We start from the raw sequence: 13,360 nt of genomic DNA, 5'->3' as shown, positions 1-13,360 counted from the left end.
ATAGAATTGAATTTGAAGGGGCTCCCACTGGACATAAGTGGGAGACAATTTGAACATCAAAATGAATAATTTAATGGATTGAGACACAAAATATATAAAAAATCATGATTTTGTAATGATAGTGCAGAAAAATTAATTGGTTATTGTTGGCAGTTGCTTGGGTGCCAACACATTCTAAAAATTGGAAAAGGCATAGAAAAAAATCAAGCAGTTTTTCTTTCTTGCCTTTTACAAACCATTAGGATGTGGAGGGGTAGGTTCTTCTTTTAGTTAATAAACTTAGAAAAAAAATGTTAAAATTAGAAAAATCACAAATTTGCAACATCAAATGAATTAATTGGTCTGGGCAAGAATTATTAGTAGCTGTTAAAACCACTGGAAGAAAGGTTGCTGGGAAAATTTATAATAGATGGATAAGGCCTAAAACCACTTATCAGTCTTATTAAAGTGAGACAGTTGGGCCTTATGCATTTCCTGATGGTACTACATGGAATAAGAAGTATGCTTGGGAAAGAAGAAGAAAAACATCCTGAAACTAACTAAGCCTGTAGTTTACATGAAACAGATAAAGGAACATAGTTTTAAACCACAAAATTAGCCAAATCAAGAATGTGGTAAATTGTTGAGAAAAATGATTGTTTCATCAACGAATATACTAGATTTTCTTTTACATAGAAGGATGGAGAGCCAGGGGGAACTGGCATAGTTTTTTAAGCCTGGGGACATGTTACCCAAAAGCAATGTATGGACTTAGATATTTAAGGAAATCGACTATAAAAAGAAATTTTTGAGGCAGTGGTAGGAAATTCAATGTGGACTGGGTATTAGGTGATGTTAAGGAAATATATCACTTATTTTAGATGGGGTAATGGTGTTATAGTAAATTTGAAAAAATAATTCCTTGTGTGTTAGAAATACTCTCTGAATTATTTAAGGATGTTGTCTGGGATTTACATTAGAACACTCTAGCCAAAACACTAGAAAAATGGGTAAGAAGTAAGATGAAGCCTTACTGGCAACGGCTGTGTTATGGGTGCATATTAGCTCTACTTTTGTATATGTGTAAAATTTTCCATAATACAAGTTCAATTGAAAAGTAATTTTTAAAATCCACATTTATATATAATTTTAGAATGTTACCTTTGTATATTTTATTTTTATTTACCTTACCTAAGAAGTACTAACCTAGGTATCAAACGTCCTTGGTTGTTCACCTCAAAGAAAGACAAACTAAATTAAAATATGGGCCAACCACTTGAATAGACATTTCTCCAGAGAAGATACATAGATGACTGAAAAGCGCAGGAGATGCTCAGTGTCATTAGTAATTAAAGAAAAGCACATCAAAATCACAATGAGATACTACTTTACACCCACTAGGTTCACCATAATGTAAACAATGGAAAATCAAGTGTTGGTGAGGATGTGGAGAACTTGGGAATGTAAAATGGTGCAGCCTCTGTAGGAAACAATTTGGCAGTTCAAAAAGTTAAAACAATTACCGTATGACTCAGCAGCTCCACTCTTAGGTCTGTACCCTCAAAGAGTTGAAAACAGGCACTTAAACTAATACCTGTACATCAGTGTTTATAGCAGCATTATTTAAAATACTCAAAAGGTGGAAACCTTCCAGATGTTCACCAACTTAGGATAAACAAAATGTGGTATATCCATAAATAGAATATTATTTAGCCAAAGTTGTGAAAACTGGTGAAACATGCTGCAGTGTGGATGAACTTCGAAAATACTATGTTAAGTGAAAGAAGCCAGACAAATGGTTACACATTCTATGATTCTATTTATGTGCAGCATCCACAAAAGTAAATCAGTAGTACTACCCATCAGGCTAGTGGATTGCCAGAGGGTATGAGAGGTGACTGCCAAATTGCTATGTAGTTCCTTTGAGGTGATGAAAATGTCTTAGAACTAGATAGATTTAGTTGATAGAGTTAGTTGATGGTGCTACAACATTGTGAATTGTATACTTTAAGATGGTTAATTTTATGTTATGTGAATTTTACCTTAATTTAAAAAAAGTCTTTGGTTCTAGTTACATTTTGATACTAACTAGTCATTGACCTTAGCCTAACTTCTCTGGCCTTCAGTGCCTCACTTAGAGAAAAAGAGAGTTTTATTTTTAATCTGGATTCCACATGATCTCTGTGCTCTAAAGCTTCATTGTTTTAATGGAAAACCAATATATTTTTACATTTTAATTTTGAAATAATTTCAGATTCACCAAAAAATTGCAAGAATAATACAGAGAATTCCTGAATACTCTTTATCCATATTTACTAGTTTTTAATAATTTGCTGTATTTGTTATATTATTCCCTCCTCTCTTTTTTGAACCACTTGAGAATAGGATTGCATATTTCATGCCCCTTTACTCAATAATACTTGTGTGTTTCCTAAAAACAAGGATACTACTATCTTAGATAATAACAGTACATTCATCAAATTCAGAAAATTTAACATTGCTACAGCACTACAATCTACAATTTATATTTTAGTTTTGTAAATTATTCCAAAAATGTCTTTTATGGTATTTATTTTCTTCTATTTATTTTTCTTCCCTTTTTTTTTTTTTTTGGAAGAAAATAAATGTCATAAATGATGTTTTTGTTCTAATCCAAGATTGTTTATTGTATTTATTTGTATATAAAAGAGATTTTTATAAGTTCCAATATAAGATTACTTATCGTATTTATTTGTCATGTCTCTTTTTAGTATTCTTTATTCTGAAACCATTCCTCAGTCTTACATTGTCTAATGTGTGTATTCTTGAAGAATACAGGCTAGTTATCTTATAGACTGTTCTTAATTTGGTTTGTCTGATGTTCCCTCATGATTAGGTTCAGATTATAGTATATATCCCTGGCTTGAAAACAACATAAATCCATAGGTATTGCATCCAGAGGTAATATCACTTAAAAATTATATACAAAATAGTTCTGACAGGCAAGTAACAGTTTCATGCATTGACAAAATTACCATTTATCGGAAGACTGCTGTGTATCCTTTAAGACTGCTGTGTATCCTTTATGTGTTACTTGTCAGAGTAGCTGTGTGTCTTTTATAAATGAGGACTTTTTTTCACTTTAACACTATCATTAATTAGTTGATTATTAAGTACCTACAGAAGATATATTTAAGTTCTGTTGACTTGTGTTCTGATTGGTCGTTTAGTAGGAAGTATGTTTTGTTTGATTATAGTAGTCCCCCCTTATCTATGATTTCTCTTTCTGTGGTTTCAGTTACCTGCAGTCTAAAAATATTAAATGGAAAATTTCAGAAATAAACAGTTCATAAGTTTTAAATTACACGCCATTCTGAGTAGCATGATGAAATCTTGTGCCATTGTGACTTTTTCCTTTGTCCAGCATATCCACACGGTATGTGCTATCCGCCCATTAGTCACTTATTTTCAAGTAACTTTTATAGTAGACTTATACTAAGTCACAATGCCTGCCTCATTCATCTCACTTCATCTCATCATGTAGGCCTTGTATCATCTCATATCCTCACAAGAAGGGTGAGTACAGTACAATAAGATACTTTGAGAGAGAGACCTCATTCCTATAACTTTTATTACAATATATTGTTATAATTGATCTATTGTATTTTTAGTTATTGTTAATCTCTTAGTGTGCCTAATTTATAAATTAAACTTTATCATAGGTATGTATGTACAGCAGGTCCTCAAATAACATTGTTTAGTTATAACTTGGATGAGATGTCATAGGAACTTAACTCTTGTTTGTATCAATCAGCCTATGGTTTCATCATACGTCTAAAGCTGCAGCACCTATCAATGGTGTTAAGTGAGGACTTAGTGAATAGGAAAAAAACATAGGGTTCAGTACTATCCACAGTTTTAGGCATCCACTAGAGGTCTGGGAACATATCCCCCACAGATAAGAGTGGACTACTATCCTTTTTAAGTAAATTGTATTTGTGTATGTGTGATGTCCTCTTTTTGTGCAAACACAGACTGGATAACAAACTGCTGTAAACTAATACCTAAAGAAGTCTGTGACGCACGCGATCTGCAGGATTTCTCATTTATCATGAACTCATGTTCCTTCTAGCTATGCAAGAAGAGGCCTTGAAACTGGTGCTGCTGGCATTAGAAGATGGTTCTGCCCTCTCAAGGAAAGTTCTGGTACTTTTTGTTGTGCAAAGACTAGAACCAAGATTTCCTCAGGCATCAAAAACAAGTATTGGTCATGTTGTGCAACTACTGTATCGAGCTTCTTGTTTTAAGGTAAGTAGTAAGCAACCATTTAAACATTACATGCCTGTATGTGGGACAGAGGCTTCCCAGAATGAGTGTTACCTAGGCTAGAGCCCCACAAAGGTAGAATGCATCTGTGATGCTACCTATTGAGAATAAGAACGCATGTGAAGATATCAATAACAAAAAACACCATAAGGAAATAGTTTGGTAAACTTGACGCTTGGAATAATAAAAGTGGACTAAAGAAGCCCAATTCATTTATTCTTTCCTCTTAAAAGGGAGTCAGGAACTACGCTGAAAACTTAAAAGGAGTAGGTAAATGTTTTAACTTCCCCATTATTTTTATCTCATTCTCTGTGTCACTAAAGCTTTTAATCTGAAGATGGCTTATATGTTATCTTAGGGATAATTAGAGAGTGAAAATTTGAGGCCATTGCCCTACTCTGCATTTAGGGTAGTGTTTTGTTTTGTGTTTTGTTTTGTTTTTGCTGGAGAGGGCAGGAAAGAATCCCAAGATATTTAGAATTGTAGTTTCATCATCTAATAGGCTCATGGGTGGTGACGGGTACTGAGAAAAGTTGGCTGAATCCTTAAAGTTTCTGCATGTTACAGGAGTATAGGTTGCTGGCTGGGTCTTGGAAGTTGAACATCCCATTAGCATCTGTGAAAGTTAAACATCTAAATTTGAAACCAAAGCTTATTTAGGTTATTTTACTGGTTTTATAGCCCCAAAGGTAAAAACAATATAGACAGAAAAAGGGTTTTTGTTGTTATTTGGCAGGGGGTGGGGGGAGCAGGGGAGGTGAGGGCACATTGCTTAGTTTGAGATATAAGTGATTATGGAAATACGTTCAAATGTGTTCACTTGTCGCCATAATGAGGCTTGGCCACTATCTTCCTGATAGTTATAATGCTTGATTTTTTTCCTTTGGGCAACAATTGAAATGAATCTCTGGTTCCTCAAACATCATGTTTTTGGCTAAGCAGCCAAGTTACAGAGATTATTTGTCATCCTGAAGTGACTGGTAGGTTCTCACATTATGTACTTATTTTTCCTCATCGGTATCATGATTTGTGGTTTATGATTATCATAAATCTAAAGCTACTACTAATATCTGACATTTTAATAACACTAGTTTAAAAATTTATTTCAACTTTATGCTCTCGTTTCATACTTACTGCTCTGTAGTTTAAAACGTTAAAGCAGTGTTTAGATGAATAAAAGGACATCATACTGACTTAATTGTCAAAAAGCCTCTCTCTCAGGTGACATTTACTCTAGTAAAGTCACTGTGTCAAAGGTCTTTTCCTAGACTTTATGGGCTTAGAGACCTGAATTTTGCGGATGCACGCAGGAGAGTCTTTCCTCAGGAACAGCATCATCCTAACTTATCATCTGTTTTCTTTATTCATAATGATTAAATGACTTGAATTCTCATGTTGTAGATATTTTTCTGTAGTAGAGTATCAAACCTTTGCTTGCTTAGTATGGAGTTAGAACAAGTAAAGTTAATGATTCTGATATTTAATGCAGTGATTCTCAACTGAAGGTACACAGGAGAATCACCTGTAGAGACCCGTAGTTTTTATTTATTTATTTTTATTTTAATTTTTTTTGGCGAGGCACCCCTTGGTTGACCTCACAGATTGCAAGGACTTTGTCAGCTTACAAGCCCTTATTTTTTATTTTTTATGCCTACAGCACCTGGTCTTCCTAGGTGGTCTCCCATCCAAGTACTAACCAGACCCGACCCTGCTTAGCTTCCGAGATCGGGCTTGTTCAGGGTGGCATGGCCGTAGATGAGACCTGTAGAGTTTTTGAAAGTATGCATTCCTGGGTCCCATCCCCCGATATTCTGATTTAGTGTATCTCCTGTAGGACTTGAACATTCATATATAATTTTTTTTTAATCTCCCCCCTGCCACTTCCACCCCTGACCTATGAATGTTGCTGTCTCCCCTTAAGAACTGGATCTCTGATGGTGGGGCGTCTTCTCCCACACGCTCGCGGTGCGCACCCAGAGTATGGGCTGTGGCTCTGCTGGGGTTCGAACCCAGGACTTTCTGTGTGTAAAGCAGATGTGCTAACCACTACTCTATGGAACCACCCCTCATATATAATTTTTAAATTATGTGGTCTTCAAAGCCAAGGATTCTGATTTAGTAGACCTGCAGCTACAATTTTAAAACTTTATGGGTGATTTCGATGCATGTTAATAGAATTTTAATGGGTGTAGGCTCTCTTAGCCACCTTTGTCCATCTTTACTATTCAGGTAGGTAGATGCTGATGCTGCCCAGGAGGCACCTGTACCATACCTGGTGATTGGATACATGCTACCATCCTCTGGTTCTTTGGGTTTCTTCTTTCTACTTTTTAGGTTGATAATTCCTCCTTTTGTTTCCTCAGCATTTCTTTAAGTAGGTTATGTAGAATATAGATTTTTGTGACTTCTAGTTATACTGTTCCATTTCTTAAATTATACCTAAGATTTAAGTTGATTAGAATTGTTGGGATCTCAAACTTTTCTATAATATATTTATATATTCCCAAAGAGAATTGTGAACTGGTACTATTAAGTTACCTCTCAGATGATAACTTGATTTCCTCATCTTCATGTTCTTGGGGACATATTGCCAGCAACAGCAATAGAAACAACCAGTGAGGTGGTCTGGGATATATTCATTGTACGCATGAGGAAATCATCGTTTTAAATAGTTTGAGTGATTTGTCTAATTTAAGTTTCAGAACCTGGACTAGTCTTAGGTATTCTGATTCCTAAGTTTCAAATTTCTTAGCAAGTTTTAGTCATTCAGAAGTAAGCGTGTATCTTTTATTATGGAAATTATTTAGCCATGTACTTGCATGTTTAATTAGACAGTTTTACTAGGACATATGAAACTCCTAACTTTTGAATTTATCACTTAAGTATAGATTAAAGCTGTATAAATATCCTAATGATCATTTTTGTGGTGGCAGAAAATTTCTTAATCATCATATGGAGCTAATATATTGCTACTCGTTGGCAGGGCTGATCATGACACCCCTCTGCTTAAAAGCTCTCAGTGGCTTCCCATTTCCTACAGGGTAATATCCACATTGCTAATCATAGTATCCAAGATCCTCTGTGATTTTTTTCCAGCTTGCATGTTAGCCTTTAATTCTGTGTGTTCTGCTTTTTCATGTTTCTATTTCACCACTTGCTACTGTTTTTAGAATTCTATTCCTCACCTTTGTTGGGAGAACTCCTCTTTGTTCTTCAGGACTTGATTCGTGTAGCCTTCAGCTGGGGAGAGCCTTATCTGATCCCCCTCTATCTTCCACCAGTCATTTAATTGCCTTGCCTTCATATTGCTATAGAGCCTTATAATAGCGCTTATACTATAATTTTATAAGTCTCTTCCCTACTAGTTGCTGAGCTCATTGGAGAAAGGCAGGACTATGTATTAGGTTATGAAAGTTCTGCTTTGTTCCCAAAAGAATTCGTGGTAAGGGCATTATCTTCTTTGTACCTTCTTTGTGTGGTATCTGATATGTAGTTGGTGCCCTCTCACCTCTCCAACCCCCCCAAAAATAGAATTGGTTGGGGGCGGAGGGAGAGCACACCAATTCTGATGGGTGATTTTTTTTTTTCTCCTCGTTATTTTTTAGGTTACCAAAAGGGATGAAGACTCTTCTCTGATGCAGCTAAAGGAGGAATTTCGGAGTTATGAGGCATTACGCAGAGAACATGATGCCCAAATTGTTCACATTGCTATGGAAGCAGGGCTCCGTATTTCACCTGAGCAGTGGTCCTCACTTCTGTATGGTGACTTGGCGCATAAGTCACACATGCAGTCTATTATTGATAAGGTTCGTGAAAGTAAAGTTGCTGATTTCTGTCATTGCTGTTAACATTGGAGAGTACTGGAGTCTCCTGAAGGTACTAAAGAGACAACCAGTTGGAGATTCCTATGTTTTTAACTATCAGTCCTATAAATTAATCTTTTTTTCTTATTAATATTTTTTAACTTTCAAAATAAACTAAAGGGGGCAGCAGGGGAGCAAATACAGGATAAAAGCAGCCTGGCTTACAAAGTCTGTTACATATCTACATTCTGACTCCAGAGAGCTCATACAGCTTATAAATAAGTTTTCTGAGTGTCTAATGATGAATTTCATAGGGCAGATTCTGAGGTGAAAATTTAATTCATCGTTGATACTCCTACTATGAAATCTGAAGACACTTGAAAACCTGTTCAGTTTGTTGATTAAATAAAAACATTTGAATATAGATGTTATAAGGACCAGAGTAAAAACCATTCTATCTTCTGTTTGTTAGTTGCAGTCTCCAGAATCATTTGCAAAGAGTGTCCAGGAATTGACCATTGTTTTGCAACGAACAGGCGACCCAGCTAACTTAAATAGACTGAGGCCTCATTTAGAGCTTCTTGCAAACATAGACCCCAATCCAGGTATGTGGGAAAATACTCAATTGCTTATGCTTTTTCTACTTTGAGGTAAGTGACACAAGAGAATTTCTGCTAACAGATTCTCTCCTCCATCCCATCCCCTTGGCGGCTTTAGATGCTGTTTCACCAACTTGGGAGCAGCTAGAAAATGCAATGGTAGCTGTTAAAACAGTGGTTCATGGCCTTGTGGACTTCATACAAAATTATAGTAGAAAAGGCCATGAGACACCTCAGGTAAGCACATTTAATGTACTACTGTTATCTCTAGCAGAGTTTCGTCCTAAACATCTTTACAAGCTTTTTGGTTAATGGAATCTTTATGTCACTCTACTTTCTCATAATTTTATATTATCTGTTCTTCTGGGAAAAAGTCAAGTTGTAGCGTACCTGATAAATAATTCATAGCACAGCAACAGTTTGTATGGTATCTTGAATGTGAGTTGATAGTATCTTGAATGCAGATGTCTTTGACCAAGTGTGGATCATTGATGCCTTCCAAATATTTTGTCTAATTCTTTTCTAATGTGGGGAAATTGTCACTTTTTTCTTCATTGCTGTCATACAAAAAATTTCTATTCGTGTGTGGAATTTGAATTTTAAAAATATTTTAGTGTACTTTAGGAGTTATTTAAAGTATAAATCTTTTATTTGAATGATAACATTCATTAAGTTACTATGAGTCAGTCCCTGTGTTCAATATTTTACACATATTATTTTTAATCCTCACAACCACATACAAGATATATGCTGTTCCCAAGTTGAAGTTTAAAGAGGTTTAATAGCATATCTAAGGCCATGGTGGCAATAAGTGACAGAGCTGGGATCAGATCTACTCCAAAGTGATCTTTTCATTTTCTATCCTTACTCTATTAGAAGACATTATAATATTTAAATATTAACTGAAAGATAAATGTTTTATCTTCATTAAGATCATAAAAATAACAATGACTTTTCAATTTTGATGCAAATCATAGCAGGTATGATGAAGTTTTTATATTTTGCCTCATTGTATAAACTTAAACAGCTCCAAGCCTCAGAAGAGAGTTAACAGATGAATTGGTATTTCTTAATGTTTCACTTTCAGGAGAAATTGTATTCTACATTTCCTGGGAAAGTTTAAATGAACAAGCTTATGGCCTTTAAATGTTTTTAAAAATTTTATATTTGATTTTGGTTTCATAACTTTAAAACAGCAGTGAATTGATGAGAAAATCTCTTATTTTCATGGGAATTACGTTGCCTGACAAATTAATAGACATAACATTTGAACCAGTTCCAGATAATCCTCAGAAGGAATGTCTGAAATTCCAACTCAGGGTTATGCTACATAATTCTTAATGGGGAATGATGGAATGGTAATTGTTACAGCACAAGAATTACTTATCTAATAAGCAAAATAATTAAAGGTGTAATCCTGAAATTCTGAAGTCCCTAGAGTAAATAACAACTGTAATCTTCACCTTTCCACCTCTTGATGTTCTTTCTGTAGCCCCAGCCAAACAGCAAATATAAGACTAGTATGTGCCGAGATCTGCGACAACAAGGAGGGTGTCCACGAGGAACAAATTGTACTTTTGCCCATTCTCAGGAAGAGCTTGAAAAGTAAGTTAGGAGAATTCTCTTTCATATGGGTTTAATTTTTGGTCATTTTGAAAATGTTATATACAATCTTAAAATTAGTGATGAGTTTCAAAGATGCAGCTAAATTCACATTGTAGAAAATAACCTTTCTTTTGAAAACATACTTTGTTGCTTCTGGGAGCAAGATTAACGTAAGAAGTGACTTAGAACCTTATTCAGGGGCATATTTTAGACAGTCGTGTAGCTGGAATACATGTTTCTGCTAAGCCCATATAGAATGAAAATTTCATATAGAATGAAAATGCTCCTGTGTACAATCTTATTTGCTCAGGTTCAGTTGAAGATAATAGCAAAGGCCCAGGTAAAATGATAAAGCAGGTATATTTTATTTTTGTGGCTTTTGGTCGTTTTTTTTTCCTTATTATTTTAATTTTTTTAATGGTGACATTGGTTAATGAAATCTGATAAGTGTCAGCTGTACATTTTAACAGTAAGGCATATATATATTTACATTGCGTGTGTACCTCCCATAGTTAGATTTCTTTCCGTCACCACATATTTGACCCCTTTTTTGGTCTTTTTAGCATTCTTTTTATGTGTCTTCTTTTTCTCCTCTTTTATGGGTAACTCCTTTTTCTTTGTCCACTTATCCCAAATATAAAAGTCAAAGGATATAAGCTATATTATGTGTTGTCTGAGTGTTTGTTGTTTTTAACCAAAACACTCTGAGATTTCACCAAGAAATTGATCCCAGCCTTTCTACTGAACAACTGGACTGTGTATCAGCTCCTAATGGACAGCTCCCTTTTGTTTTTAGACAACTTAAACTCAATTTGAGCTAATTTTCTCCTCCTTTACGTCCTCCTCTTCTGCCTTCCATTCAACTTCACCAGTACCCAGGTCCAGCCAGTTAACGTGTCGTGTCATATAGGAATCATCTTCGCCAGTTTTCACCGGCTTGGCTTAGTCACCAAGTTCTATCACTTCAGCTTCCTATATAATTCTTAACTCTTTCTCTCTTCTTTCCATCCTTATAATCCAAGCTGTCATCCCTTTTTCTTGATCCACAGTTGCCTCCTAACTAGTCTTCTTACAGTTACTGTTGCCCACCCACAATCCCATTGTTCCTCACAAAACAGGGAGAACTTTGCCATAAGGCTCAATGCAGGTAATGAGAAACTTAGATCTGTTTTGTCATTACCTTGTGGCTAAGGATATAAAATCTAGATTGTGTCTATAAGAGCCTGCATCACATAGTCTATGCCTGCCTTTCTGAGATAATCTCATAAACTAATCTGAAAAATATAACACTTATTTTCTATATTTTGGCATAATGTTTAGGAATAAATTTTTGTTTTTTTATTTCTTTAGAATTACATAATGCTTTAACAACTCGTTAACAACAGAGAATTTTTTCAACTCTTGCATACCTTTTCTCATTCTACATTCCCAACTAAAGTCATATGGTTTCTTTCATTTTTACATACTACACTTTATATTCCAGTTAGACGAAATTTTCAAAAGGATCTCCTCCCACTCCCTCAAAAGGCTTCTCTGAATACATGTGTACTTTGCTTGCTATATTTATTATGTGCCTAGATAAACGTGTGTGTGTGTGTTTGTGTGTAAATGACATATATATTTTCATGTGGCATCTATCAGAGCAGAGTTTGATGTAGACCGTATATGATAGCTGAAAGAACTTTTTCAAAGCTGTTTCCTCCTTTTTTAATTTTTTCTCATTGCCTTTTTTTTTCCAGGAAAAGCTTTAGTGAAATTTTCACCAATATGTTGATTGTTTTTGAAACAGGTATCGATTAAGGAACAAAAAGATCAATGCAACTGTAAGAACGTTTCCTCTTCTAAATAAAGTTGGTGTAAACAACACTGTCACAACCACAGCCGGAAATGTCATTTCTGTCATAGGAAGTACTGAAACAACGGGGAAAATTGTTCCAAGTACAAACGGAATTTCAAATGCAGAAAACAGTGTTTCCCAGCTAATCCCACGTAATGCCGACAGTGCATTAAGAGCTCTGGAGACTGTGAAGAAGGTGGGGAAGGTTGGCACTAATGGTCAGAGCGCTCCTGGGCCTTCTTCAGAGTCTGTAACTGAAAAGTAAGTAGTAGGTAAAAGTGCTTAATATGAATTACTTGGCCTTTTTAGGATCATCTGAGTATTTTTATCCTGAAGAAAAGCAGTTAATAGAATTTTTATGCAAAATGTTTCATGTAGAAAAAGCACTAAATAACAAAAAATTTGAGTTCTAGTCCTGGCTCCACAATTGCATAGCTTTACGACCTAGGAAAGCCACTTCAGCTGAGTTTTGTTTCCCTCAGCTATAAACTGAAGAGGTTGGACTAGAATTGATTTTTTTCGCATCTTATTTTCTTGAACTTTAGGATTGAGTCCATAGAGGTACCAGAAAGGAACTAAGTAGAAACCTAAGCAGGTGAGATACTTGAGTCTCCAGCTTCCATTTTAATCTGAATAGTTCTACTTTAAACTGTGTAATGATGTATAGAAGTTAAGAGGAGACTCTTTGGAGCCAGACTCTGGGTTTAATTTCTGGCTCACTGTTTCCTAGCTATTTGATCTTACGCCAGTTACTTAATTTGTCTTCCTCAGTTTAGTCATCTGTAAAATTAGTGTAATAGTTCCTACTTCGTATGTTGCTTATGAGGATTAAATGAGTTAATACTGCAATGTGCTTTGAACAACACCTGCCGCAAACCACTCAGCAAATATCTGTTATTATTGTCTCCATTATTATTGTTGTTGGGCTTCAGCATAAAATTTAATTTGGCTAGTAAAGGGGATTTGGTGCTTTAAGACAAAGTTTTAAAACTTTCAGGTGATCTGAAAAGTTACTTCTCTAAAATCTCATGTTTTGGTATTCTTTTAGAGTCTTAAAATCTGAGTTAAAGCATGTTCAGTTTATCCATAAATAGTGTATCAGTATCTAGTGTATGCTTTCTAGAAGAAAAGCATGTTAGACATTGTAAACTGGTAGTGATTTCATATAATAAATGATAGGTAGGTAAGCATTTATATTCTTTATTTCTGCAGTTAGCATGTGATAAGGGAAA

At 35.1% G+C, this 13,360-nt stretch overlaps 1 protein-coding gene, 1 non-coding gene and 1 pseudogene across 6 annotated transcripts in view; 2 read left to right on the top strand and 1 right to left on the bottom strand.

Annotated features, from left to right (window-relative positions):
• Nucleotides 1–13,360, top strand: part of RC3H2 (ring finger and CCCH-type domains 2) — a 41,729-nt gene that overhangs the window by 14,292 nt on the left and 14,077 nt on the right. For all 5 annotated transcript variants that reach the window (XM_039861472.1, XM_039861469.1, XM_039861468.1 and 2 more), the window contains 6 exons: nucleotides 4,091–4,266; nucleotides 7,890–8,090; nucleotides 8,560–8,692; nucleotides 8,805–8,923; nucleotides 10,179–10,291; nucleotides 12,081–12,389. In XM_039861472.1, the coding sequence (XP_039717406.1) occupies nucleotides 4,091–4,266; nucleotides 7,890–8,090; nucleotides 8,560–8,692; nucleotides 8,805–8,923; nucleotides 10,179–10,291; nucleotides 12,081–12,389 (1,051 nt within the window). The remainder of the gene's footprint in view (nucleotides 1–4,090; nucleotides 4,267–7,889; nucleotides 8,091–8,559; nucleotides 8,693–8,804; nucleotides 8,924–10,178; nucleotides 10,292–12,080; nucleotides 12,390–13,360) is intronic.
• On the bottom strand, nucleotides 5,933–6,041 carry LOC120601846 (uncharacterized; annotated as a pseudogene).
• Nucleotides 8,364–8,474, top strand: LOC120601802 (small nucleolar RNA SNORD90). Its single transcript, XR_005652564.1, has one exon. It is a non-coding gene; the product is annotated as a small nucleolar RNA SNORD90 (small nucleolar RNA).

This window comes from Pteropus medius, unplaced genomic scaffold (genome assembly GCF_902729225.1).
Source record: "Pteropus medius unplaced genomic scaffold, Ma_sr-lr_union100, whole genome shotgun sequence".
NCBI classification, from domain to species: domain Eukaryota; kingdom Metazoa; phylum Chordata; class Mammalia; order Chiroptera; family Pteropodidae; genus Pteropus; species Pteropus medius.
The sequence above is the reverse complement of the archived record's forward strand: the minus strand, read 5'-3'. Positions and strand labels throughout refer to the sequence as shown.